The sequence below is a fragment of the Pelodiscus sinensis genome, unplaced genomic scaffold, assembly GCF_049634645.1.
Source record: "Pelodiscus sinensis isolate JC-2024 unplaced genomic scaffold, ASM4963464v1 ctg34, whole genome shotgun sequence".
Lineage (NCBI taxonomy): Eukaryota > Metazoa > Chordata > Testudines > Trionychidae > Pelodiscus > Pelodiscus sinensis.
Genome location: NW_027465849.1, coordinates 1,567,680 through 1,595,205, shown reverse-complemented (window position 1 = coordinate 1,595,205; position 27,526 = coordinate 1,567,680). Strand labels below are relative to the sequence as shown.

The 27,526-nt window shown below is 51.7% G+C and overlaps 1 protein-coding gene across 1 annotated transcript; it reads right to left on the bottom strand.

Annotated features, from left to right (window-relative positions):
- Positions 1-11,571: 11,571 nt before the first annotated feature.
- LOC102455224 (butyrophilin-like protein 9) lies at positions 11,572-27,271 on the bottom strand. Its single transcript, XM_075915066.1, has 9 exons — positions 27,195-27,271; positions 24,889-25,236; positions 23,273-23,554; positions 17,521-17,622; positions 17,251-17,307; positions 16,813-16,839; positions 13,452-13,472; positions 13,293-13,319; positions 11,572-12,191 (listed from the first exon to the last, which is right to left on the bottom strand). The coding sequence occupies exons 1-9, from the start codon at positions 27,262-27,264 to the stop codon at positions 11,572-11,574; spliced, it is 1,554 nt and encodes a 517-aa protein (XP_075771181.1). The 5' UTR covers positions 27,265-27,271.
- Between the last annotated feature and the right edge of the window lie 255 nt (positions 27,272-27,526).

The following is a 27,526-nucleotide window of genomic DNA, read 5'->3' as shown; positions in this document are numbered from 1 at the left end:
CCCGTGCCCCTTTAAGGGCTCTGGGGCCGGTAGGGGGGCAGAAGAGTTTCCCTGGTGGTGCCCAGAGTGGCCACCAGGGCAAGCTGGGAAGGGCTAGCCTCCCACTAGTTCGAATTAAGTGGCTACACAGCCCTTAATTCGAACTACTTAATTCGAACTCGGCGTTAGTCCTCGTGGAATGAGGGTTTCCTAGTTCGAATTAAGCGCTCCACTAGTTCAAATTAAGTTTGAACTACCGGTTTGCATGTGTAGCGCCTATCAAAGTTAATTCGAACTAACGTCTGTTAGTTCGAATTAGCTATGCAGTGTAGACATACCCTCAGAAAAGGATCGGGATAACATACAGGAAGATCTGGATGACCTTGTAAATTGGAGTGATAGCAATAGGATGAAATTTAATAGTGAGAAGTGTAAGGTTATGCATTTAGGGATTAATAGCAAGAATTTTAGTTATAAGCTGGGGACACATCACTTGGAAGTAACGGAGGAGGAGAAGGACCTCGGAGTCCTGGTTGATTATAGGATGACTATAATGGCCGTGAAAAAGGCTAATACGATCTTGGGATGTATTAGGCGAGGTATTTCCAGTAGGGATAAGGACGTGTTAGTGCCATTATACAAGGCATTGGTGAGACCCCATTTGGAATACTGTTTGCAGTTCTGGTCTCCCATGTTTAAGAAGGATGAATTCAAACCGGAACAGGTACGAAGAAGGGCCACTGGGATGATCCGAGGAATGGAAAACCTGTTTTATGAAAGGGGACTCAAGGAGCTTGGCTTGAAGAAAATAAACCATTTTGTTAGTCTTTAAAGTGCTACCTTGGGATAGAAGTGTGCGTAACCAAGCTGTTTAGGAACTTAGGGTTTTGAGTTCAATCCCTGAGGGGGCCATTTAGGTATTTGGGGCTAATCTGTCAGGGATGGTACTTGGCCCTGCCACAAGGGCAGGGGACTGGACTTGATGACCTCACAAGGTCCCTTCCAGCTCTATGATATGGTATATTTTTTATTTGGTATAACAAAGCAGCCAGGCACCTAGTGGGAGTCCCTAGCGCTCCATAGGCAGCCAATGAAAGTTAGACACATCACAAGGTGCCCGTCTGCATCATTGGGCTACTGAATCTGGCCCTGGTGCTGAAGAAGCCGGAACAGTTGGGAAAGGGCAGATCCTCCTCTGTGCAGACCCGGGCCAGGAAGCCCCTAATAACCTCCTGCCCTGGTGTGTGAGCCGGGCCCTTCCCAGGTGCTGGGCTGTCCCTGCCGGGCTGGTGGCTGTGGCCATGTGTCACCGGAGGAGCCCTCAGCCATCCCCTCAGGGCCCCACACTGCTGACTCTGGAGTCGGCGCCATACAGTCCCCAGGCGCTAGGAGAGCTGGGTCCCTCCCCCTCTGTTGCTCCCTCCTGGGTACACATGGGGCAGCCACTCCCCTCCTGTGCAGCCCCCCAGGTGAGGGGCGCTGAGCTTCAGGGCTGACAATGCTACGCCAGAGCTGAGCCCACAGCCCAGGGCACCAGGATGATTCACCCAAATCTCCCACCTCCTGCAAACCCTCCCCAGCACACCCCCTTCATTCCCTAGTGCTGGGAACAGGCGGAGCTTTGGGGGGGCCTGTTTCTAGCTCATTGCAGACAAGGCTCAATGGGAAACAGGCCCCATGTTCTAGCTGGTCAGCTGATTAGCCCTGGGACAAACCACCCAGGGCAGGGAGGATTCTCCATCATCCGATGGAGTCAGAGCCAGGCTGGAGGCCTCCTGGGAGCAGCTTTTGTCCCACATGAGCGATTGGCTCAATGCAGGGGGCTGGGGGAGTCGCTGGGCTGGCCAGGAGGTCAGACTGGCTGAGCTAACAGCCCCTGCTGGCCTGGAAGCCAATGCCCAGGGGCCGTTTGTGTCATAGAATCACAGCATTGCAGGGCTGGAAGAATTTCCCTCACTGCAACTTGAGCCCAGTGCTCCTTGTTCTGCCATCTGCCACCACTGAGAGCAGCCTCTTTCCTCTGTGGAACAACTTCCATGTCTGCTTTCGGATTGGCCCACGCTGTTGACACCAGTATGAAGTGCACAGATGTTACCTGGCCTGGCTTCTAATGGGCAAAGTTGGGCACCCAGACAGGAGGGAACTTACCAAAGCTCATACAGTGAGAGTCAGTGGCTCAGCTGGGAATGAAACCTAAACATGTACCAAGCCTCCAGTGTTGCCCTGAAGAGCCTTTTTCCCACCCTATGCAGTGGGAAGTCTCAGGTCTTGCCAGTGCATGGAAGTGATAACTTTGGGCATGGAAGCAAAATATAACTGGGGGCTGGAATCTGTCTGGCTTAGGGTGCAGCCAGAGTGACACCAGAGCGAGGCTTGTGTTAAAGGTGTTTATGTTTTGACAATGGAAAGGATGATGCTTCTATTATGGGCTTGAGAGAGTTTTAATAATAAGAAAACCCCTGGGTTACAATCTTTAGCCAGTGATGGACTCTTTGGTGCATTGATTGTCCAGTTTGTGTCTCATGGCATGTTCTGCCAGTCCAGCCAGTTCTCCCAACCCAGGACTGGATCAGAGCCTGAGTCTGCTCTCATGGAAACATTCCATTGTTTTTCTGGCTGAGATTGGGAGGTTGAAACCAAAATTCCCTGATCTCTGTTTTAAGCTGAGGCTGTGACGAGATGCCGTGTGTGTGTGTGTGTGTGTGTGTGTGTGTGTGTGTCTAGAACCGAAGGGACAGAACCAGACGGGATGGGAGAGAGAGATTTTCCATGTGAGAAACAAGCCCTTTCCTAATGCTGAATGTCAGGAGATGTTACGCGGGTGCTGATGGCAGGGGAGATGTTTGCTGGACAGTCTGTCTGCTGCACTCAGCTCCGCAGGATGGGCAAGTTCCTGGGGTTCTGATATTGAGGAAAATTAACCCATGACAAATTTTCAGCCCTGGCCAATGGATGACACCATTACTAGACTAACACAGGTCAAATAGAGTTTTCTACTGGGATTGGTGCAAAGTGACATGTAGTCGATGTGTGGTGTCTGCACCAGGAGAAGCCTGCAGATTTTTTTTTAAATCTCTGCTCCCCTACTTCAAGACTTGCACATTGTCTGATAATTCCACAGTAGAACCCTGGCAGCACCACTGACATTCCCGGGGTGAAATGTAGCCGAGTACATATAGCTGAAGGCCTTCTATGGACATGAGATATCCACGGGGGTATGTGCCCTATCAGTGGTGGGAAATGTCCCCATCGCCAGACCCAGATCACCCTGCGTTCTGGCCAGTCAGTCTGTGAGTCTTCAGATGGGAACTTTACAGTAAGAAGAAAATAAACACCAATTAAACCAACAAGAAAGCAGCCCAGAGAAGTAGCAGGAGATGGGACTTTCTATTATGGTAGCACCTAGAAACCAACTGGATTAGATCCTGGCTGTGATGGTACAAACAGAGCAAACGAGCTCACAGTCTCATGTATGAATCTCAAGCATCCACTGGAGACAGAAGAATACCCTAGTAGTTGACTAATTCATGCTGGCTACATGTATTATCCTCACAGTAGCTATACATCTATGTATCTATGTATTAATCATAAATAGTATTAAGTACAAATATTAGAGCAATTAATAGCCAACATTGGCCTCCACCTTTCTTCTAGTCCTGTTCCCTTGTGCTAAGTAGCCCAGCACATCTTGCATTTGCTGAAACGAGCTTCAGCTCATAAATAGGAAAAGTGTCAGGAGCAGGACGGGTGAGTGTTTTATCACAGCAACAGGTAGGGAGTGACTCTGACAGGCGATTCTTTCATTGGAAGAAGTGGGTTGTACCCATGAAAGAGGAGGCTGCTGGAGTTACCTGGGCAAGGTAGGTTACTGCAGGGGCCTGTTGTGCAGCACTGACCTGTGGTGTCTCCCCAACACCCTGCTCAGGGCCCCGGCCCCTCCTCACTCTTCCTCCTGCTCATAGATGTTCAGTGAGGATCCCTTATTGCCTCCTCCCACAGAAATGCTGCCACTGCCCCCTCCTCGCAGGCTCAGGCAGGCCCTGTTTATCCAGCACAAAGGTGATGACGGGCGCAGACACCAGGAGCAGCAGGACCAGGGCGCAGCGGGTGGCCCAGATGACGGGGGACATGGCCAAGCCTGCAACATGGAAAAAGGATGTGGTGAGGGCCGTGTGCAAAGCAGAGTGTGGTCTTTACATGTACAACCATGAACATAAACTTCTCTGGAACCCTCATGAGAGCAGAGCGAGAATGAGGCAGGTTAATGTGTGAGGCCAAAAATAACCTTGTGTAAGCGGGTTATTCAATCCCACAAGACTCCGCTGGGCTGCTAATGGGGGTCAGGCCTGGGGAGAGCTCACTGCAGGGCAGGGGAGGAGGTGTCTGCACAAGGGACTCTGCAGATGCTCAGGGTGCTTTCGGCACGTCTTGCGGTTCCCACCCTGCGTAGCTGCACGGAGCATCCAGTCTGTGTGTGCAGAGAGTTGCTGAGCAGGGCCCATGCTCACCACACCAAATCTCCTCTTCCTTCCTTCTTCTGAGCAGCAGCCAGACACTCTCTAGTCCCACAGCATCAGGCTCCATCCATATCCCCTGCAGTGCTGGAGCCTGGAGCTCATTCTGCCCTCTCTGTGCTGGGATTTGGGCCGGCAGGAGTGAGGCAGGATCTAGCCCAGTACAAATAGGGGATGGGAAGTCTGTGAGATTAAACCCCATGAGGCAGATTTCCCAGCTTGTGTCTCTAACGTTTTCCCTGTTTCCCCGTCCCGTCCCAATTAGGCTCCTCCCCCTTTTGATGAAATGGCCCAGGGTCACTGGCCTTCCAGGCAGGTATCCGGTTGGTTCATTGTCACCCAGGCCTTTGGGAGGCTGGGGGCTAAAGGGAGGAAGAACAATCTAGTGGCCAGGACAGTGGACAGCTGCTCTAGAGCCCTGAGTTCAGTCCCTGACTCACCTGCAGACTCTGGTGTGCCCTGGGGTCAGTCACTGAGTCTCTGTGTGTGCCTCAGTCTCCCCATCTGTGACAGGAGGCTGGATTTCAGAGTGTCTGGGGAACCATTTTAGTGACTGTGAGGGGCTCAGATACTCCAGTGACAGGGGACGTACAAGGAAATGGGGAGCAGTGATGGGAAGAGCATGTTATGGTGGCACTTCTCTATATGCAGGGAAATTTGCCCGTGTGATTAACCCACGAGAGATTCAGTTCTGGAACTCCCACATCATTGTGGGATGTGAGCTTCTGTCAGGTTTACTCACCGACTCTAAAGCCAGAAGAAATCACTGTGGTCACTTAACCTGACAGCCTGTGTCTCATAGGCCAGAGACCGGCCCCAAAGTAAAACCTGTTTGAACTAGAGCTTCCCTTTGAGAAAACATCCTCCCTGGATTCAAAAAATTGTGAGTAATGGAGAATCCACCACAGCCCGTGGTTTTTCCCATGGATAATTATCCTCTATGTTTTATATGACGTCATTATTATTGCTTTCTAATCAAGATAAGATAAACCAGGAAAAGGCCTTTTAGAGCAGACCAGGGTGCAAAGGGACTGACACTGGTGTGTAACTGGAGCAGGGTAAACCCTCCCCTTAGCTGATACCAACTTGTTGCAAAGTACTAGAGAGCAGGGGCTGTGTGGTTCCTGGGGGTAGGTGCTGGGTCTAGTGTCCATCTGCTCTGGGAACAGGTGAGCGGTGCCCACAGCTACTTCTGTGGCTGCAGCAGGAAATGATCTGTGTTCACCCTTCAGGGAAGACCAGGACAGCTGAGAACTGTCCTGGCCACTCAGCGTCCGTGCAGGGTGGTTGGGCCAGAGGAGCTTTCTCACAACAATCTCCACAGCTGGCTCTGAGCGCCCTGGGTTGTGTCTCCCCCGAGGGCCAAGGCAGATGAATGTCAGCATTTAGACACATACACACACCCTTTACTAGTGACACTGAGGGTATGTCTAAAATACAGCACTAATTCGAACTAACTTAGGGTATGTCTACACTACCCCCCTAGTTCGAACTAGCGGGGGTAATGTAGTCATACGGAGTTGCAAATGAAGCCCAGGATTTGAATTTCCCGGGCTTCATTTGCATAAAGCCGGCCGGCGCCATTTTTAAATGCCGGCTAGTTCGGACCCCGTACTGCACGGCTACACGAGGCACGGACTAGCTAGTTTGGATTAGGCTTCCTATTCCGAACTAGCTGTATACCTCGTGGAACTCCCGGGCTTCATTTGCAACTCCGTATGACTACATTACCCCCCCTACTTCGAACTAGAGGGGTAGTGTAGACATACCCTTATTTAGAATTAGTTCGAAATAAGCTAATTCGAAATAATGCATCTAGACCCAAAAACTAATTCGAATTAGCGTTTTGCTAATTTCAGATAGCGCGTCTACACTGATTGGATGCTGGGTCGCATTTAAGGGCAGCTGAAACCGGTTCCGGCAGAGCATCAGGTCAGTACTTGCTTTGTGTGGCTGCTGTCTGAGGCTATCTGAGGCTCGTGCTTAAAGGGACCCCCCTGGACAGCTGGTTCTCAGCTTTTTTGCTTGCTTGCCAACCTCGCCGAGGGACAGCAAAGCGTTTTCCTCTCCACTTGCTTGTGTCGGTGGTTCCCATTGGGGATGATGCCGCAGTTGGCACCATGCAGCCAGAGCTCGCCCTGGGCATGATGCTCCAGTTTTTGGACTATCTGCTTCAAGCCTGCCAGCAATGGCTGGAGGCTGCCTGGCACCATCTGGTGCATGTCAGCCCCCTGCCCCTCCCCCTGGCCACCCTGGGGGCTGTGGAAGAGCTACAGCAGCACCCGGATGCCAGCGTGCCCCGCCGCATCTTGTGTCTGGACATCAGTAGCGACTGGTGGGACCGCATCATCCTGGAGCACTGGGGAGACCAACAGTGGACCCAGAACTTCAGAATGAAGAGGGACACCTTCCTGGAGCTATGTGAGTGGCTCGCCCCTGCTCTGCGGCGATGGGACACTCGCATGAGGCCCGCCATCCCCCTCCAGAAGCGTGTGGCCATTGGCCTGTGGAAGCTCTCCACGCCAGACAGCTACCGATCTGTCGGGAACAAGTTCAGCGTGGGGAGATCCACCGTCGGAGCAGTGCTCATGCAGGTATGGCACTCACCGGCAACTAGGCCAGGGGGAGGTGGGCTGCAAGAATGGGATGGGCCGCCCCAGGGAAAACAGGGGGGGGGGGGAGGAAGCGAAAGTGCCCCGCATGTAAGGGTTCGATCTGTCCCGGCCGTACTACACGCTGCCCGTGGTGGCCAGGATCACAGCGGGGGTTGCTTCTGGGAGTGGGGTGTGGGGCAGTGCCAGGAAACGAACACTCTCAGCCACCCGGGCACCCCAAAGATTCTCGGTTTGGTGTGTCTCTCTGCATGTGGTCAAGGCCATCAACAGGGTGCTGCTCTGCAGGGTGGTCCGCCTCGCTGACCCGGACGCCTTCATCTGGGGGTTCAGCGCCCTCAGCTTCCCCAACTGCAGTGGGGCCATCGACAGGACGCACATCCCCATCCATGCCCCAGAACACCAGGCCTTCCAGTATATCAACCAAAAGGGGTACTTCTCCGTCCTCCTGCAGGCCGTGTCTGACCACCGGGGCCAGTTCACGGACATTAATGTGCGCTGGTCCGGCAAGGCACACGACGCACGGGTGTACCGCAACTCCTCCGTGTGCCAGAGGCTGCAGGCCGGGACCTTCTTCCCAGACCACAACATCAGGGTCGGGGACGTGGACATGGACATGCCCGTGTGCCTGGTGGGGGATGCGGCCTATCCCCTACAGCCCTGGCTGATGAAGCTGTACATGGGGCACCTCAACCGCTCCCGCCAGGCCTTCAATGCCAGGATCACCAGGGCCCGCATTGTGGTAGAGGGGGTCTTTGGACACCTGAAAACACGGTTTAGCTGCCTCCTCACCTGCCTCGACCTCACCGAGCACAATATCCCTCCCGTGGTGACAGCATGTTGTGTGCTGCACAATTTATGTGAGCGGAAGGGGGAGGCTTTCCTGCTAGCCTGGATGGCTGAGGCTGAGTGCATGGCTGGCCAGTACACACAGCCCCGCACCGCAGCCATCTGGGAGGCCCAGCGGGGGGCCATCCAGATACGGGAAGCCCTGTGGGAGAGCTTCCAGGTGGAGGAGGACTGAACTCTCCCTGCATGCTCCACTGGGGCCTTCTTGCACCCTCCCCTCCTTCCCCTTTCCCATCCCTGACCCCCCCTTCCTAATGTCAAATAAAGACACCTGTTTTGGCAAAAAAAATCTCTTTTTTTTTAAACATAACTGGGGTGGGGGAAGGGAGGGGGAAACCTGGGAGAAGGGAGCTGGAAGCGGGAGGAAGGGAAGGGAAAGCTCAGGGTTCGAGGTCTTGCTGGCTCTCCCATCTTGCAGCACTGCGGGTGTGGAGGCATTGGGGAGGAGTGGGTGTGGAGGGTGGGGCAGGAGGGATGGGGGTGCAGAGGAAGCGGGAGGGGGAGCAGGGGTGGGAGGAGGAGAGAGAGCTCGGGCGGCCACAGGGGCTGGAGCAGGAGGAGGCAGGAACCTGTCCATCAGGGTCTAGAGGTGACCTTGGAGGGCATGGCTCTGGTCCTCCAGTGCCTCCAAGCTCCACTGCCGCAGCCACAGGTCCTCCCGGACCCAATGCTCCTGGGTTCGGAGCTGCTGCTCCAGTAGCCGCAGGTGCCGCTGCTGGTAGTCCTCCAGGTTCCTGGTGCGCCTGCTGGCCCGGGAACGGGTGGCTGTTGCAGGCAGGGTGGTGCACTCTGCAGGCCCAGATGCTGTGGCTGTGGTAAAATGAGCAGTGGTCAGTTCTCCCTGGGGACACAGTGGGTGAAACCCAGCCCCCCTTGAGGTTGGTCTGTGGGGAATGGGACAGGGCCCCTGCATGACACCAAGCTGCTGCTCCATGGTGGGCAAGGCCCAGGCGCACGGTCCCTGGGCTCCCTCTCCACCCCCCGTACATATAAGGGGAGCATGATGGCACTCACATGTGGAGCTCTCCCCAGCCTCAGACGACACAGCAGATGTGCTCTGTGGGATGACTCGGGGGTCCTAGGTCCTGGGAAGGCTCCCTGCAGGGTCCTGGCTCTCTGCGTCCTCCTTCTCTTCCTCCGTGGTCCAGGGCCTCAAAGTGAGGGCAGGCCACTGTGTAGGCCCCTGGCTGGGAGGCCCTGGAGTAGGCCTGCCTCAGATCCTTAATTTTGTAGTGGACCTGCTCCTGGGTCTGCATGTGTCCTCTTTTGGCCAGGCTGGCAGCCATGCAGCTGTAGACGGCCACATTCCTGTGCCTAGTGCGGAGATTGTGGACGTTGGAGGCCTCCCCCCAAACCTCAATAAGGTCCACAATCTCCGCACCAGACCAGGCGGGCGTCCGCTTCTTGTGGCCCCGGTCAGGCTCCCGGGAGCCGCCAGCCTGGTCCTGGGAAGAGGCGCAGGGCTGGGTGGCAACGGGTGGCTGGCTCGTGCTGTGCCAGGTGCAGGGTCTGCTGGCTGGATATTGGCAGGCTTGCCACTGGCACAAGCACTGTAAACTGACCGTGCCCCTTTAAGGGTTCCGGGGCCGGGAGGGGGGCAGAAGAGTTTCCCTGGTTTGGCCCAGAGTGGCCACTAGGGCAAGCTGGGGAGGGCTAGCCTCCCACTAGTTCAAATTAAGTGGCTACACAGCCCTTAATTTGAACTAGTTAATTGGAACTAGGCGTTACTCCTCGTAGAATGAGATTTACCGAGTTCGAATTAAGCGCACCGCTATTTAATTAAATTCGAAATAGCGGTTTGCATGTGTAGCCCCTATTAAAGTTAATTCGAACTAACAGCTGTTAGTTCGAATTAACTTTGTAGAGTAGACGTACCCATAATCACTTAAAATCTTCCTAATAAATTCATTTTTGTAAATTCCCAACCAGTTTGTGTAAATCATATCAGCAGAGGGGAGGGGGAAGCTATGCATATCTCCCTCCACATATAGGGAGGGGGCAATTTTTGTGAGAGAGCTCTCTATACGGCGCGAGACAATATAACTTTGGGTTTACACCCCACAGGAGATGTGCAGGAGAGTCATGGGCAATTTCTTAGCTTCATAGTGAGCTATCTGCAGACTCTGTGCGATTCTACAGCTGGAGATGAGCGCTCCCCTAATTTGTTCTACCTTGGCCCCTGCTTGTTACAGATCCTCACCCACAGCCAGAGCCCACCACATGAAGGGGATGCCCTGGTCTGGTTGGATGCAGTAAGGGGCCTCTGCCACTTGGAGACGGGAAGAGCAGCAGCTGTGGCTGGAGCCACATGGGGAAGCTGCTCTTTGCTGAACTTCTGATGCCCGACAAGAGAGCTGTGACTGGCTTCTGGATTAGGAGGGAGCTGCCAGTACCTGAGGGGATCCTAAACTCTCCCCCTTTCTGCCTCATTGGCCCAATTGCCCCAATCCCACCCCCTTGCTCTAGGGCCCGATCCCTGCTCTGTTCTGATTGGGTAGGTGGGCATGCTCTGGATCAGCTTCTCCCAGACTAGCTCTGAAGGAAGCAGGTGAGTCCCGGAGGCAGAGGGGTGAGTAAGGGGCTGGAGAGTGAGCCACAGAGGGAGGGGGGAGAGGAGTTAGTGGGGGCGGGGCCTCAGAGGAAGAACGTGGGGCAGGAGGTGGGGCAAGGGTGTTTGGTTTTCAACAATTAGAAAATCAGCAACTCTAACTCCACAGTGTGCCAGGCTGGACAGACAGACAGACGGGACATACTTCCTGCACCAGGAGGTGTTTTCACAAGCTAACACCCTTCTCACAATTCACCTCTACCAGCTGCAAGGGGTAGAATGACCCCGGCACTAAGGCTGCCTTGTCTCCCCTAGAATCTAATACCACTGCCTGGGCCCACCCAGCTCACCACACACTTTTCTTCTACCTAGTATAGATCTGGTTTTTGTGGGCAGCGCTGCCCAAGTCCCCCACCCTCCAATTCACTGCTGGGTCCTGTCACGGACTGCGATAAACCTACAGCCAGGCCCCAGGGTTTCAATGAAGCACCCCCAGCAGTAAGGCCAGACACAACGCACAGGGACCCTGGGGTCTCACGTTACAGCCTCATGCCAGCCACAGGCTAGAGACTTACATTTTATTTGTTGTCACTCAAAGCTGAGATTCTCCACCAATCCCAGCACTCCAGGAACTGGGGCTTTAGGGGAACAGTGAATAACATCGGTGCCAACTGCATGGTTGCTCCAGGACTCAAACACCCACAGAAAAAATAGTGGGTGCTTAGCATCCCGGGGTCAGAGTTTGAGTGTGGAACGTGATGAGTTCAGTGCCGCTAACAACTTCTGCCATTGTGGGAGGGAGTTCCCCTGGGAGTCAAGCTCTCATGATGCCCTTTGCCGTATGGAGAGGGGCTCAGTGGGGGCTGTGTCAGACCCTGGGTGTTTCCAGTTGTGGCTGCTCCTGCTCCGTTTTATGTCCCTTCTGCTCCTGGGGGCACAGACTGGTGGAGAGGAGCTTTTGGAAGTTTTCTCCACAGATGCCCTGCGCTGTTTTCCATCATGTCTTCCTATCCAGGCAGGAAGCTGTCCAGGGGCCGGGGTCATATCTCCTGTTGCACGTGGCCCTGTGTCATTTCCTAGAGCTCCCTGAACAAACACCCCCACTAACCATTAATGTCTGGGGGAAATCCCAGTTGCTGTGGGGGCAGATGCTGAGGGGTTTCCCCTGCTCCGGCCCCACAGTGTGACCAGGGCTGAGGAACGGGAACAGTCTCTCAGAACCTGTCACAGGAAGCTCCAGGATCAGGGCCATTGAATTGACACTGTAAAATGAGAGACTCCCTTCTTTTAGATCCAGAAACACCCCAACCACTGTCGGCTTCACAGCCCAGCTCTGGATCACAGTGTCAGCCTCGCTGGGGTGATACCGCCCCCCCGATCTCCTCAGAGACCAGCACCCCTCCTTGGGGAAACTCTCCAGCCCCTCCTGTCTCACTTGATCCCTCACAGTTGCACTCAGCAGCCCCAGCTCCCAGTACAGGCTGTCCCCCACCTGCACCTCCCAGTACCACCTGAAAACTCCACTCTCCCCACCATGATCCCTCCTGGCCACAAACCCCTCCCTCCCCACAGCAATCAGGATGCCCGAGGTAGCCAGCCCTGAGGGTGGGGGTTTGTGACAGACTCTTCTGCCATCCTCAGACACGGCGAGTTCAGGGTGTTTGTGGCTCGTATCCAGGGTGACAGGAACTGGGGAGAGAAGCCAAAACACCCCCATTAGCCACGTGTCAGCGAGGGACCCCACGATGCCTCAGGAGACTGATTCCCCCCCAGAGATCCAGGAGGGAAGGGAGAGCTCAGTGCTTCCAGTTACTGCCTGCTCCCTGAGCCACCCAGCCCCGGCCCCTTTTCTCCTCCCCGCTGTTTTCCTGTCCCTGGCTCTTGGGATGTCCTGTCCCAGCGCACAGAGCTGGCCAGACGCATCCCTGGGGTGTCTCCATTGGCTCTGGGGGAGCTGGAGCAGGGATGAATTTGGCCCCATGTCTCACTCCAAAGCCCTGTGTCCCCCTGTTCCCAAGTCGCCTGCTCTGCAGGGCTGTGACCCCTGGGGGCGATTCCTTGGAGGCTGGAGCAGGCACAAGTCTCAGCTACAATGGGTGTGTGGTGGCTGCTCAGGGCTTTGCCTTGGCGTGATGACTGTGTGTAAATGGGGCTTGGCGGGAAACGCCCAGCCCTGTGAATGAGGGGGGAGGAGCAGGGTAATGAGAAGGGACGAAGTCTGGCTGAGGGGGCAGGGGAAGGTCAGAGAAGGGCCAGACTCTGGCATTAGGTAGTGGGGTGGCTACTGGGACCAGCCCCGATATCCTGTATCCAGCTGTGGGCTCCAGGGAGTTTCAGGGCTGTGATTGGGCCTGGCCCTAAGCTAGTGGGGATGTGTGGGGAGCTGGAACAGGGGATTGGGCTCCTGGTAGCCCCTCACTGCCCCCCCTCAGGATCTGTGCCTGAGAGGTGTTAAGGCTGCCAGAGGCCATGCAGGGTGCCCAGGGGCTGAAGACTCTGCAGGCTGGAGGGGGTGGGGGGATGAATGGGGCTGTCAGGGAAGATGATGGGGAAAGGCCAATGGGAGACAGGGGGGCGTCAGGAGGGGGAATTGTAAGGGAGCTACCCTGGGGTGAGACTTGCAACTCAGGGCAGCATGTTCAGGGCCATTTGCAGCATCTAACCCCATGTCTCTGCAGAGAATGCACACCCAGCCCTGCCTGCCCTCACAGCAGTGGCAGCCCTGTTATGTAACCCCGATGCCACCAACACCAGCGTGGCCTCTGCTCAGCCCCTCCCAGCCCCACTCACCCATGTAGCTCCGAGCCCGCCTGAAACCTGCAAGGGAAGAGGAACAAGCATAGTCGGGGGGCCAGCAAATACGGGGAACCCACTCGCACAGGAGCGGCCGTTCTGGGAGAGGGGTCAGAAAGGACCCGAGCGATGTAACATGAAAACACGTCCCCTCACCTAGCTCTGTCAGCGCCCTGTCTGGAACGGAAAGAGACGGTGTTAGTCCCTGTCAGTGAGGTAGAGGGCCAGAGGGCTCAGTTCTGGAGCTGCTTTGTGACCACGTGATCACTTTACCTGTGGTTCATGGGCCCTCCCTGCCAAAGGAGAAATGTCCCGGCTGTGCAGTGAGAGACAGGCCCTTTCACTCAGAGACCTCTGCTCACAGCAATGACCGGCTCTCAGGGATGCCTTTGCACTGTCCATTATTGCCAGGGACTGGACCAAATGTTGCTCTCAGTGATGCTGGTGTGACTTTACAATAACTATGTGCATCGCTGGCGTGAATCCGGATTTACTGATGTCACCCAGACCAGAATTCAGCCCTGTAAGAAGCTGCCGTATGTCCGTGGTGGCGCCCAGCAGACTGGACAATTTTTAAGGGACACCGGTAGGATCCAAATCAGGCTGGGATTTGCAAAGCATCTCCAAGCATCCAACCTTGTTGGGAGACGTGTGATTGGCTCTACACAGCTCTGACGTTCTTAACTCTGCTGTCCAAAGGGAATGACTCATAATGCTTCGGAGTACCAAAGCTACCCACTGCAGGTATAACTAGGGGATACCTCCCAGTGCGGCCATGGAATTGGGGCAATGCAATTGATTTTGGCCAAACTCTTCACTCAGCCCTGCCCTGCGCTGTTGGTGCTTCTGGAACTGCTCAGCACCGTGTGTGCCTGGGACCCTCTGCCCAGGGCTCTCCTGGGGCAGTGGATGATCTTACCACGACTGTCGCGAAAATCCTGGCACTCTGGGGAAAGAAGAAAAGAAAACTATTGTGATTTCAGCCTGGGTCATTCTGGGCACAGCGCCATGGGGCCCTTCCAAACTTTGTGCATGACATAAAATCATAGAACCATAGAGCTGGAAGAGACCTCAGATGAGGGAGCAATGAGTTTTCCAGTAGCTCTGCTTGAGTTTGTGTGCGAAAAGCAGCAGGGTAGCCCTGGTTGGCAGGTGCAGGGACTTAGCTGCGTAAGTGCAAATCCACTGGGATTCCCCGGATACCTCCCCTGACCCACTGTCCCACTATTCCAGCCATACTGTGCTGTTAGCACACTAACTCGCTTGAGCTGAGAAACTTGCTCAAAATGGCAGTATAGACATCCCCAATGAGCCACGCATGTCAAAACTGACAGGACACATCAACTAAAACTATTGTTTAATGAACAACAGACACGTTGCCACATCTGCCCTGCATCCCCCCATCCAATGACACTGTTGGGATTGAGAGGGAGGAGTGTGACAGTAGAAAACATGTCACATTAGAGCGGGGCCTGTTTGTTGCAACCTGTCACCCAACCTCAGACTCCCTATTTCTGTGCTGTGCAGTCCCTGTGTGGCGCTGACCAGAAAAAGGGTGTAACCCTTAGCATCATACCTGGGAGGAGCAAAGCTGGGGAAGGGCTCCACAGGGTTGAGTGGCCCTGGACTTACTGAACAGCCCTAGAGACATGGGATTAGATCCTGACACGTGTCCTAGGCTATGTCTACATTGCAACCCCTCATGCAAAAGCCGATATAAACGAAGTGTGGATTAGCATATTGCTGCAGTTTATTTGCATAATTAATTAGGGCCCATTTTGTGCAAGAGGCTTTTGTCTACACAGCTCCTTTTTGTGCAAAAAAGCCCTCTTGTACAAGAGCCGTTCTTCCTATTAATTATGCAAATGAAGTATGGAAATATGCTAATATGTGCTTCATTTGCATAGGATTTTGCGCAAGAGGGTACAATGTAGGCATATCCTTAGTGGAGCTAGGTGGGTGGTGGGGCTCACCCCACACAACCCAGAGTAGTGTTTGGAATCTCTGCCTATTTATGGCCTAGGCCTAGACTACCATGGAAGGGGAAGAAGGCAGGTATGAGGAAGCCAGGGCTGTGGTAGCAGGGAAGCAGTGGGTGGGGACTGTAGGAACCAGCAAAGCTGTCTGAGTGCAGTGAGTCCAGCGGGTCAGAACTGAGATAAATCCAGAGACCTTTATGCTTAAGTTTGCCCAGCCCTTCGCTAAACGTTTGTCTGTGCAGACCCATAGTTAAGCCTTTGGAGTGTGATTTGCAGCACACACCAAGGTGCTGCCCTGGGACAGTCCCATATTGATGCTGCTGGTGTTCATTGCACAGTACCTAGTTCACACTGATACAGTCCTTTCCAATATTTGAATAGTAACATGAATGAGGAACCTTTTCATTCACACCTACATGGGGTTTTCTAGGGCAGCACTTTTGTGCACATTCCTATTCACAACCCTGTAATCTGAATTTTTTGGCAAAATAAACCTAGCCTGAGCCTTGCCAGTCCCCAAGCAGAACATTCACTCTAGCTGTGTCTACATTGGCAAGATTTTGCGCAAAAACTTGCTGCCTGTCTACACTGGTGAGGAGTTCTTGCGCAAGAACACTGACATTCTAATGTGTGAAATCAGTGCTTCTTGTGCAAGAACTATGATGCTCCCACTCAGGAATAAGCCCTCTTGTGTAACTGTTCTTGCGCAAGAGGCTAGTGTAGACAGGCATCATTAATTTCTTGCGCAAGAAAGCCCGATGGCTAAAATGGCCATCGGAGCTTTCTTGCGCAAGAGAGCGTCTACACTGGTACGGATACTTTTGCTCAAAAGCACATCTCTTGCGCAAAAGCACATGCCAGTGTAGACGCTCTCTTGTGTAAATACTTTAACGCAAAAACTCTTGCATTAAAAGTATTTGCACAAAATCTTGCCAATGTAGACGTCTGTTGCTGTTGTTTGCCATTTCAGCCAGACTGACCATTCTCTTAATGACCTTAAAACATGCATATTGCTTCAGAGAGATTTTCACTCCAGACTTCAAAGAGAAGCTTCAGAACTGTCATTCATGCTTACATTTGATAGTTTACATATGGGTCTCAACAAAGATGCAAATTATCTCACCCATTACAAAGATAGATTCCCCAATTATCACCCCTTATATCATTACCTCACAGACACTAACCTTCCCCCTTCATCTCCACTCTGTTCTAAAATTTGATTTGTCAATTTTATATGTGTTCACTTTTTTGATTGTATCACTTTGGTATATATGGTTGTGCCAATTTTCTTCCACATATTGATCTGAGGAAGTGAGTCTGGCCCACGAAAGTTCATCACCTAATAAACCATCTTGTTAGTCTTTAAAGTGCTACATAGTTCTGTCTTTTGTTTCAGCTAGTCCAGAGTAACACAGCTGCATCTCTATCACTATTGCTAAGTATGGCATTGAAATGTGATCTGCAAAGACTGCAGGGTTTGCTTATTTCCAGGGCATGGGGAGAAGATCGTGATGGTAACTAAGGGTTTTCTTAAGTACCTGTTTCCAAGATCTTCTTCTCATTCTCTGCAATGAGGAAGAGAAAAGTGTTAGACACAGACACACATTCTGTGTGGTGCTGCACACTTCCTAGCACAGAGTGACACTGGACTTGCCATGGTGTTTCCTTTAAAGAAAGAGAGCCACTGAGCAATTGCCCGGGCTCGTGGGACAGAATCTGACCCAGAGTTGTCACTGCCAGACCACCTGCCTGCTGCACCCACGTGCAGGCAATCTCAGAAACACAGACCTTTGGGTTTCTGCTGCAAAATGCATGTGCCAACCTGTCAACATCAGAGTGTCGGGGAGGCAGGGGATCAGTAGGCAGAGACCTCCAGGCTCCATCCCCTTCATTGCACTGAGCCCACAGATACACCAAGCAGGCACAGAGCTCCCACATCTCAACAGACAGGGCAAGAAACAGTGCAGGAGACCTACCAAGAGTTAACAGAGACTTCTCTTCAGAGTGTTTCTTTTGAGAGGCCTTTCGCTTCACTGTGAGACAGAATAAGACATTGCCGTGAGACCGGGAATGAAGGGGACACACTGACAAATTCACTAATGAAGGTAGGGCCAGGACCCCAATGGGTTTGTTAATTTGTTTACTTCCTAAAGCCAACATAAGGTAAATATCTGGACACTCCCATATCCAAGCCCAGTGCCCTCTTGGGTCTGGCTTTAAATATGCAAATGATTCTGTCCAATTACCTGTGTATCTGAGGTATGCACAAGCTCCAGCAGCAATGAGAACCAGAGCGAACAAAGCCCAGAATGCAGCCAGCCAGGGAGACACCCGGGGGAAGACATCACCTGGCAAAGAGAAAGTGCAGGGTGTGAGGAACACTGCCCATCTTAGAGCTGGTGAACGGGGTTTACTACTTGGTTTGACAGCTGAGTCCTGGCTCAGGAACCCCAGTAATTCATGGGAATTAAGGAACCAGCCCTTGAATCACAGCCACAAATGGGAGCCATTGAAACCAGAGAAGCCGGCGCAGCATCAGTCCCAAGAGCCAGGACTCTGCTCTCCCCAAATTTTTCCTGCTGCTGCGAACCACCAGCCAAAGTGTTATGAGTTTGTGGATTCATGTGCTTGTAGAACTCAAGTCAGAGACCCTTCAGCAGGGATCCCTGCATCCAGCCCAGAACTTCTCTTCCAGCCAGAGAGGGTCTTAGAGAAAGAGATGTCTGGTCTTACAGAAAGAGATGTCTAGTTTGGGTTGAAAAACTCCAAGTGATGGAGAATCCATCATGTCCCCAGGTCTGTTGTTCCAACAGTTAACTTCCCTCACTGTTAAAATCTGCCCTGTATTTCTAGTCTGAATTTGTCCAGCTTCAACTTCCAGCCACCAGCTCTTGTTCTCCCTTTGTCTGCCAGATTACAGACCCTATCCACTGTCAGAAATCTTTTGGCTCGTATAGGTGCTTATGGACCATGATCAAGTCACCATTTAACCTTTCCTTGGACAATCTCTATAATTTAAGCTCTTACATGTCTAAATTAGGAGACAGATTTAGGGTATGTCTACCCTACCCCCCTAGTTCGAACTAGGGGGGGTAATGTAGTCATACGGAGTTGCAAATGAAGCCCGGGATTTGAACTTCCCAGGCTTCATTTTCATAAAGCTGGCTGGCGCCATTTTTAAATGCCGGCTAGGTCGGACCCTGTGCCGCGCGGCTACACGCGGCACGGACTAGCTAGTTTGGATTAGGCTTCCTATTCCGAACTAGCTAGTCCGTGCCGTGTGTAGCCGCGCGGCACGGGGTCCGACCTAGCCGGCATTTAAAAATGGCGCCGGCCGGCTTTATACAAATGAAGCCCGGGAAATTCAAATCCCGGGCTTCTTTTGCAACTCCGTATGACTATATTACCCCCCCCCCCCAGTTCAAACTAGGGGGGTAGTGTAGACATACCCTTACATACTACTAAATGTTCCTGTACTATTTTCTGAGCACCCTCCTATTTGTCATCAACCTGTCTGAATGTGTGGAAACCAAAACAGGAAATGGCATTTAGAAGTAGTCTGTCTAATACCATACACAGAAGTGATGCCATCTCTCTCTTGCTAAATATTCTCATTTATGCATACAAGGGCTATGTTTGTTGCTCTGGGAGCTCATACTCAAGTGTTTTCCAGAGTCACTGCTTTCCAGGATACAGCCTCCCAACCTGTAAGTGTGACCTACACACTTTGTTCATAGCGCGGGTCCTGGCATTTGGCTACGTTGAAATGCATGTGTGACCAAGTGGGGATTTTGCTGGGGCCATTGCATTATGGATCCATGCTAGCATGTTGTTAGAGTGAGCTCACCTGACAAAGAATTCCAGGTCTATTTGTAGGACTGACCTGTCCTCATTATTTAATTCTCCATCTGTTTTGGGGGAATCTGCAAATTTGATCAGTGAGCAATTTATATTTCCTTCCAACTCATTGGTAAAACTATTGAATAACATTGGCCCAGAATAGGTCATTGTGGGTCCCCACTAAAAATGGTTTCATTGGAGGATGATTTCTCTTAATGAAGACAAAGATCTATAAGACAGGACTATGCAGCACTTTAAAGACTAACAAGATGGTTTATTAGGCCAATTCATGCCAATTTTCTTCCACATATTGATCTGAGGAAGTGGGTCTGGCCCACAAAAGCTCATCACCTAATAAACCATCTTGTTAGTCTTTAAAGTGCTGCATAGTCCTGTCTTTTGTTTCAGCTAGACCAGACTAACATGGCTGCATATCTATCTCAGATCTATAAGTTACCGAGTCTTTAATCCATATAATGTGGGCTACCTTGATTTTATACAGTGCTAATTCCATGCAGAATTAAATCAAACCTCTCACAGAGTTTGAGACCTTGTCTACAACGTGAAATTAGATTGAGTTATTGACATCTCTCAGGGGCTATGAAAAATTTCATGCTCTCCACAATGTATTTAAGCCATTCTAAACCCAGGTGTATACACTGTGACATGACATACTCCATATACCTATGGAAAAATTCAGTTATTCTATGGTTATAATATAACTGAGATATACATTATGCAAGGTGGCTCATGTAAGGTGTCATTGGAAAGGTTATCATTTACTGAATGTTATTATTCAACTTGCATGCACATTTTTGTATCTAAAGTTAGCAATATGGACTATGTAACAATGCAACTAGGTCTGTATTGGGAAGAAACACACCAGAAAACAAGGGTATGTCTACACTACAAAATTAATTCAAACTAACACACGTTAGTTCGAATTAACTTTGATAGGCGCTACACTAGCGCGCCGCTAGTTCGAACTTAATTCGAACTAGCGGAGCGCTTAATTCGAACTAGGTAAACCTCATTTTACGAGGACTAACGCCTAGTTTGAATTAGCTAGTTCGAATTAAGGGCTGTGTAGCCACTTAATTCGAACTAGTGGGAGGCTAGCCCTCCTCAGATTTCCCTGGTGGCCACTCTGGGCACCACCAGGGAAACTCGTCTGCCCCCGTCCCGGCCCCGGAGCCCTTAAAGGGGCACGGGCTGGCTACGGTGTCCGTGCCAGGTGCAAGCCTGCCAGCACTCAGCCAGCAGACCCTGCACCTGGCACGGCTCAAGGCAGCCACCTGCTGCCCCCCAGCCCTCTGCCTCTTCCCGGGACCAGGCTGGCGGCTCCCGGGAGCCTGCCCGGATCCGCAAGAGGCAGGCGTCCGCCTGGTCTAGTGCAGAGATCGTTGACCTCATCCACGACCTCCACACTAGGCACAGAAAAGTGGCCGTCTAGGGCAGGATAGCTGCCAGCCTGGCCACCCGGGAGCAGGTTTGCATGAAAATCAAGGTGGTCCACTGAGACCCCCAACCCTGAGCCCTGAGCTTAGAATGTCCATACTGGGTCAGACCAAAGGTCCATCTAGCCCAGTAGCCTGTCTGCCGACAGTGGCCAACCCTAGGGACCCTGGAGGGGAAGGACCGAAACAATGACCAAGCCATTTGTCTCGTGACATCCATCTCCAGCCTTCCACAGACAGAGGCCAGGGACACCATTTCTACCCTCTGGCTAATAGCACTCCATGGACCCAACCTCCATGACTTGATCTCACTTCCCTTTAAACTCTGTTCTAGTTCTAGCCTTCACAGCCTCCTGCAGCAAGGAGTTCCACAGGTTGATTATTTGCTTTGTGAAGAAGAACTTTCTGTTATTAGTTTGAAGCCTGCTACCCATTCATTTCATTTGGTGTCCTCTAGTCCTTCTATTATGGGAACTAATGAAGAACTTTTCTTTATGCACCCTTTCCACACCACTCATGCTTTTATAGACCTCTATCGTATCCCCCCTCAGTCTCCTCTTTTCTAAGCTGAGAAGTCCCAGTCTCTTTAGCCTCTCTTCATATGGGACCTGTTCCAAACCCCTCATCATTTTAGTTGCCCTCCCCTCTCCTACTCTCTCTCTTCCCCTCTCCCACCTCCTTTTCCCAGTTTCCCCGAGTTTTGTTCAATAAAGAGAGTTTCTATTTTTGAACACAATTGTCCTTTATTTTGTACATCAGGAAGAGGGGCTAGGGATGGGTAAGTGGAAGGAGGTGAGGGAGGAATGGGGTATGAGCCCCTGATGGGGAGGACTGGGGTGGCTCTGTGGCCTTCTCGGGGTGGAAGCTCTCCTGAAGCCCCTTGATTGACCTCCCCCCTCTGGTTGGCAGCCAGCGGCAAGTGCAGCCGGGCTGATGGCCGAGTGCTGTGATGTGCCAAGTGTGGGCACTCAGGGCACTCTAAGCCAGGACTGATTTGCAAGCGGGGAACCCCTGAGAACTGTCTGTCTGGGGTGGGGGTTGGGTTCCTTTAAGCACAGCCCTCGGCTAGCCTGAGACAGCAGCTCCACGCTCTAAGTCCTAACCTGATGCCCTGCCGGCACTGCTTCCGGCCAGCCTTAACCTCGGTTCAGGGTCCACTCTGTGTGGACATGCTAGTTCGAATTAGCAAAATGCTAATTCGAACTAGTTTTTAAGTCTAGATGTGCTAATTTGAATTAGCTTAGTTCGAATTAACTAATTCGAACTAAGTTAGTTAGAATTAGTGCTGTAGTGTAGACATACCCCCAGTTATCAGATTTTATGGGGCATTAGGGAGAAACAACAAGCCAGGGAAGATACTAATCCCTCTCTCCTGGGAGGCATCCTGGGATGTAACTGTGACACTAGTAGGTCAGGTGGTCTTGTCACCTGATGCTAAACATTATCTTGGAGTTCTGGTACCTTTTTTCTAAAAGGAAAGCAGGATTGCTGAGAGACTCTGAAGGGACAAACAAATTAATCTGAAGGGAAAGGCAGGAGAGAGTCCAGACTAAGACGGGGTCTAGCTTGTATGAAGAAGTAGAACTTTGAGCTAGAGAAACTCTGCATCCTGCCTAATTAAATGTTTAGGGTGAGAAACTACATTTTGTAACCTGTTTCTTTAATATGACTCAGGCTTAATTTTCATATTTTTTATTTGCTTAGTAAACTGCTTTGCTCTATATTGTAATTTCTTATACTTACTTAAAATCTACATTTTATAGTTAATAAACATATTTGTTGTTATAATATAATCTAGTTTGTGCAATTCGTAATGGAAGAGGATGCAAGAGGCTGTGCATATCTTCCTCCACACTGAGGGAGGGGGCAGATTTCATAATATACATTTGGGTCTGCACTCCAGGGGAGGTGGGGAGGTTACACAGTTGCAGCCCATCAATACAGGCAACCTAGGCGGTCGCCTAGGGCACCAAGAAAAATGGCCGTTGAGGGCTTTGGAGGCACCGATCACGTGCCGATTGTGCATTCGCCTAGGGCACCAGTTGGTGGTAGCTTGTCTAGGGCCGCTCCTGCGTAGGTAAGTTTCTTAAGCTGTATCTTCTCAGAGTTGATCTCTGTGTCTGTGTCATTCTACAGCTGGGTGTGGTTGTGTGTGTGTGCTAGAGGAAGCTAAAGGGTATACAAAACAAGTAAAAAGGAGTCACAGACTCACAAAATAGTTGGGCTCAGTGGTTTCTCAGCATATCAGGTGGCTTCTTAAAGTGCAGCAACCCATCACATATGAGCAGGTACATGGAAGAATTCTTCAGTCAGTCTACTTTTTGAACAGGTGGACTTACAACAGCCAAAGAAGACTCCCTTCTTTCTTTGTAACATGTGTTTACACTGCAGTGCCCCTGCTGTGGTGTTTCTAGTTGACTCATTCTGAGTCTGTTCCCCCAGCACAGTTACCTTTATAAACCAAATATCCCTAGTACCGTGCTTTGGTGATAATAAATCTGGCTGAGGCCTTCGCCATGAAACCGAGCCTGCAATCTTTCTTATGAATGATATCAAAGTCTGCCGAATTAATATGCTGCTCCAAGAGCATTCATGGAACTTCAATAACAGCAGCACTCACAGCAGTAACAACTTAGCAGCCTTAACAGCTCTGGTCAGAACTAGCAACACATTCTACACAGGTGACAGAGAGGGAACTCACTGGAGAGGTGAATGGCCGATTGTCGCTCCGTCTCCAGCAGGCTATTCCGCACGATGCAGCTGATGTCTCCTTTGTCTTCTTCAGTGACGGTGACGTGACTCTCAACACTGTACAGGTTCTCCTTGTCCTGAATCATGTCAGTCACAATCTCTGTTGACAGATTCTGCTGATTCTTGTCAATCCACTGGAGTTCGGGTTTGGGGAACCAGCCTGCGGACCTACAAGTCAGCTCAATCCCACTGCTTCGGAGGCCCAGTACATGAATGAACACAGGAGCCACAGCTGTAGGGAGAGACAGAGAGTGTGTGTAAGGGAATTGGATCTTTGGTGGCACAATGGGATTCACCAGAAATGTCTAGGTATAGGAGACTCTGACTAGAAATCTCCATCCTCTTGTGCAGCCTCCCTGCAATCCCTCATCCAGTTGACTGGGGAAATTAAATAAGTACAGCTTGTGGTTTCACAGGGCATTTTGCCCTGCAGACTCACAGAAGCAAGCATAAACTGCTACATTGAGATTGCTGCATCTGATGATGAAATGCACCCACTTCTGGGGTGGAGTCCAGCAGCTGGCAGGATCACTGCCCTTCAGTACAAAGCTGATGGTGGGGGATGGTGACCCACCTTTGCTCCCACTCCTGGTGGATCATCCTCCTGAATATTGTCCTCTCTGGTGACCTTCCCTCACACTGGTAATGGTGCATCCATCCATGCCACCCACATGCTTGGATTTCTTTCTTCCTGTGCTACACACAAACACCCTCCCCTCATTTGAGCACCTAACTCCTGTGTAGCCTTTGGACTTGGAGCCACCAAAGCTGGGAGATGATTTCAAACAACCTCATGGTTCTGTCTTATCATGGAGGGAGGGGGCCCTCACTTGGGGCTTGATGTGTTGTCTGGGGCTTGGTTACTTCCACTGCCCCTGGACTGAGGTCTCAGCACCCCGGAAATAAAACGCAATATTGCAACCCTTTGACACTGCAGAGGGTGTTTCATGGAAGCCAAAAGTCCTTGTTGCCCAATCTGGGATTTGAGCAGACCATGGGGGTAAAGGTCCATGGCTTCGGTGAAGTTGCTGCTAGTGTTGCCAAACCATAGAAACTCCTAAGAAGCACCAGACATTGGGTATTTACATTCCAGAAGCTGGTACGGATACAGCTTAACACAAAATCAGGTGTTTGGACAGAACAGTTACTAGGGATGTTGTGTCTGAAGCAGGAACAAGGGGTCATAACAAACAGAGGCCATGTCAGGTGGTAGGTAAGTTGTTTCAGTCTATACGTGTCAGGGTACCTCAACTTAACCCTTTAAATCAAAATGGTGGTCCTCAGGTGGCTAAAGTTTGAGACCTGCTGTGTTAGTGAGCCTGCAACCATGGGCCAGGGTGCTAGGATGTCCCTTGAGGTCAAAAAACCTGGCCAAGTGCCTTTGTCACAAAATCCTGCCTGTAGTCTTTCTTTGTGAGTAGCAGTGAGGTCTGCTGAGTTAGCAGGCTGCAGTATCTCCTAGTATTGGTACCACTGGAGCTCCAAGAACAGAAGCAATGAACAGCCTGGATAGTTACCGAGGCAACAACATTTCAACTGTCTGCGCCTGCTAGTCCTGAGCCTCACCTGTGACCCGTAGCTCTGTGGTGGCATCCAGGCTCCACTCTAGGCTCCTGGCAAAGCACCGGTATTGCCCAGCATCCGCCACTTGGAGCCGTTTCAGCTTCAGGGAGATGTTCCCCCTGTGGAACTCCGACAGGAATAGCTCTGTCCGCGTCTGGTAACCCTGCCCCGGCAGCTCATGGGTACCTTCTTTCAGGTACTCATGCACCACGATAAATTCTGGGTCAATTTTCCTCCACTGCACATCCATGCTGGGCATCCCGGCTGCGGGTGAGAGCTGGCAGGGTAACACCACATCCTGGCCAATAAACCCCATCACAGGGTGCCGGGAGCCAGCCAGGGAGACTTTCTCTAGAACAGACAAAGCCAGGAACACACTGAGTGAGAGGAAAGGCCCAGCGGTTACACACACACAGTGAGTGACAGGAGAGGGCATTGGCTAAGCACAGCAAAATTCCCTCAGTCATGAATAGCTCATGGCAGAAGGTTCCCAAGTCTAAGCCATGTAGCTCAATAGAGTTACTCTCAGGGTGGATGAAAGGCTGTGCAGCCACCCACAGCTGACACAAGCTGGTCCTCTAACGGTGCCTCTCTGGCCCCCTACCTACACTCTATTGGCAAAAGGTTGCCCCAGCTGGAAGCCACCTGCCAGTTCATAGAGCCCTGCCTGCCCCACGGCACCCAGTTAGGAACTATTTCCACTGCAAGCAATTTCCTTGATAAACCAGTTTCAGATCCACTTAGTCCCACAATAGCCACTGGAAGGCCACCTCAGAGGGCTTCTGCCTGGCCTGAGGACATCCAGTCTTTGATGGGCCTTTGGGCCAAGGCATGTCCCTCCCGTGGACTCAATATCCCAACCAGAACCTTGCTCAGAGGGGCAGACAATGTTCTGTGGATCTGTATCTGGAGGAAATGAAGCATCTTAGGGTGATTTATGTCTGCACAACAGCTGCGTGTCGGAAGGGTCTCCAGGCTTTTCCATCCCACCATGGGGCAAGTATTGTTTATATATTTATTTAAAATAGTTTACCCCCCTCTTTATTTGAAATATTCAAGGTGGCTTACAAAATTAAAAAAACACAATATATAAATATAGAGAGAGTAAAATACAAGACTTCAAAAGGGGAATTTAAAATCTGCTCAGACACCTCAAGAGGAGGGACACACACACACACACACAGAGTATGGCTTCAGGTGAGGAAGAATAAGAGTGAGATGTACAAAGCCAGCAAGGAGACTTTGACAGCTGTGTTGCCAGCTTGTGGACTCAGAGCCGTCCTGTCCATAGAATGGATTGGGGCAACCACCACAGGACCTTTGCTTTGAGGAGCCCCCATGCTTTGGGGAGACATGGGATCCAGGGAAGCCTGGAGGATTAGTGGGAATAGCAGGGAGCCACCAGGACCTAGTCTGCCCTGCTCTGCTCTATACAACCCCAAAGGCTCCCAATGTTGCTTGGGGGAGGGAGCAGAAGCGAAAAAGAAGTGGGGCCTGGGAAGGGATGGACTGGAAGGAGAGGTGGGGCAGGGACGGGGACTTGGGGGAAGGGGTGCCATGGGGGCAGAGCTTGGGCAAAGGCGGGCATTGTCCCAGATCCAACACACCTACTAGGGATGACACTGCCTGGGCTACTAAAAGTTTTTTCAGAAAGCCCCAGCTCCTGAAGGCATGTGATTCTGAGCCAGTTGCTAGCTCTAGGGGCTGCAGAGAAAAGCTGGGAAATATGATCTGATGGTGACTGAAGACTTAAAAAAACGGGGAGGGAGAAATAAGAAGAACCCAAAAGGTGTCTTTGGTTTGTTTAAATCTGTTTTTTTTTCTGATCTGATTTTTGAGGCCTCCCTCATGCTGCTGGAAGGCTCAGGGTTGGGGATGCTGCAGCTCCCATTCATCCCAATGGGAACTGGGCACCCACATCCCTCAGGTACCTGGGAAGATCTCAGCCTTGCAGGCCATGAGAATCCAGGTCTCTGGGGGGGCAGTTCTAGCAGTGCGGGGCCTTTGGGTGCCATGGCAGGACAGGAAGGAGTCAGTACTGGGGACTCTGGGAGTGTCTCCCAGGGGCAGCAGGAGCTGGCTGATTTGCTGCAAGATCCCTAAATCCTGACACCCAGAGCTAGGACACGCCCTGGTCACCCTAACACCATCCCTGCCCCTGAGTCTTCTGGTCCTGGCCTCTTTTACTCTGCAGAGCTGAACAGGCTGGAAACGGGGAAAGTTGTTGGACTTCAGCTCCCCCTACCCCACCCAGCAGGGGGCAGTGCACATGGGGACATGGAGGGACGTAATGGGGATTCAAACGTTACCAGCGAGAGCACACGGCACCAGGAGGAGGAGCCCCAGGCTGCACACACAGAGCTGCCATCGCGTCGCCATGGGAACATCCGGGGCAGGGACCTGTCAGGAGAAAGCAGGGACGGTTAACACTGAGGGGCCAGCAGTGCAGGGAACTCGCCCCATCCATCATCTGACCTGACTCCCTCTGCTCCCCGGAAGAACCTCTCCCCAGTACCCCAGCGCCATTCTTCCAGAAACTTCCCCTTATCAGGTTTCACGCTGCCATTGCGAAGAGCATCTCCAGCAAAAGTTAGTTTTGCAACCCTGACAACATCTTTCTCCCTCTTTCGTTCCCAGTCTG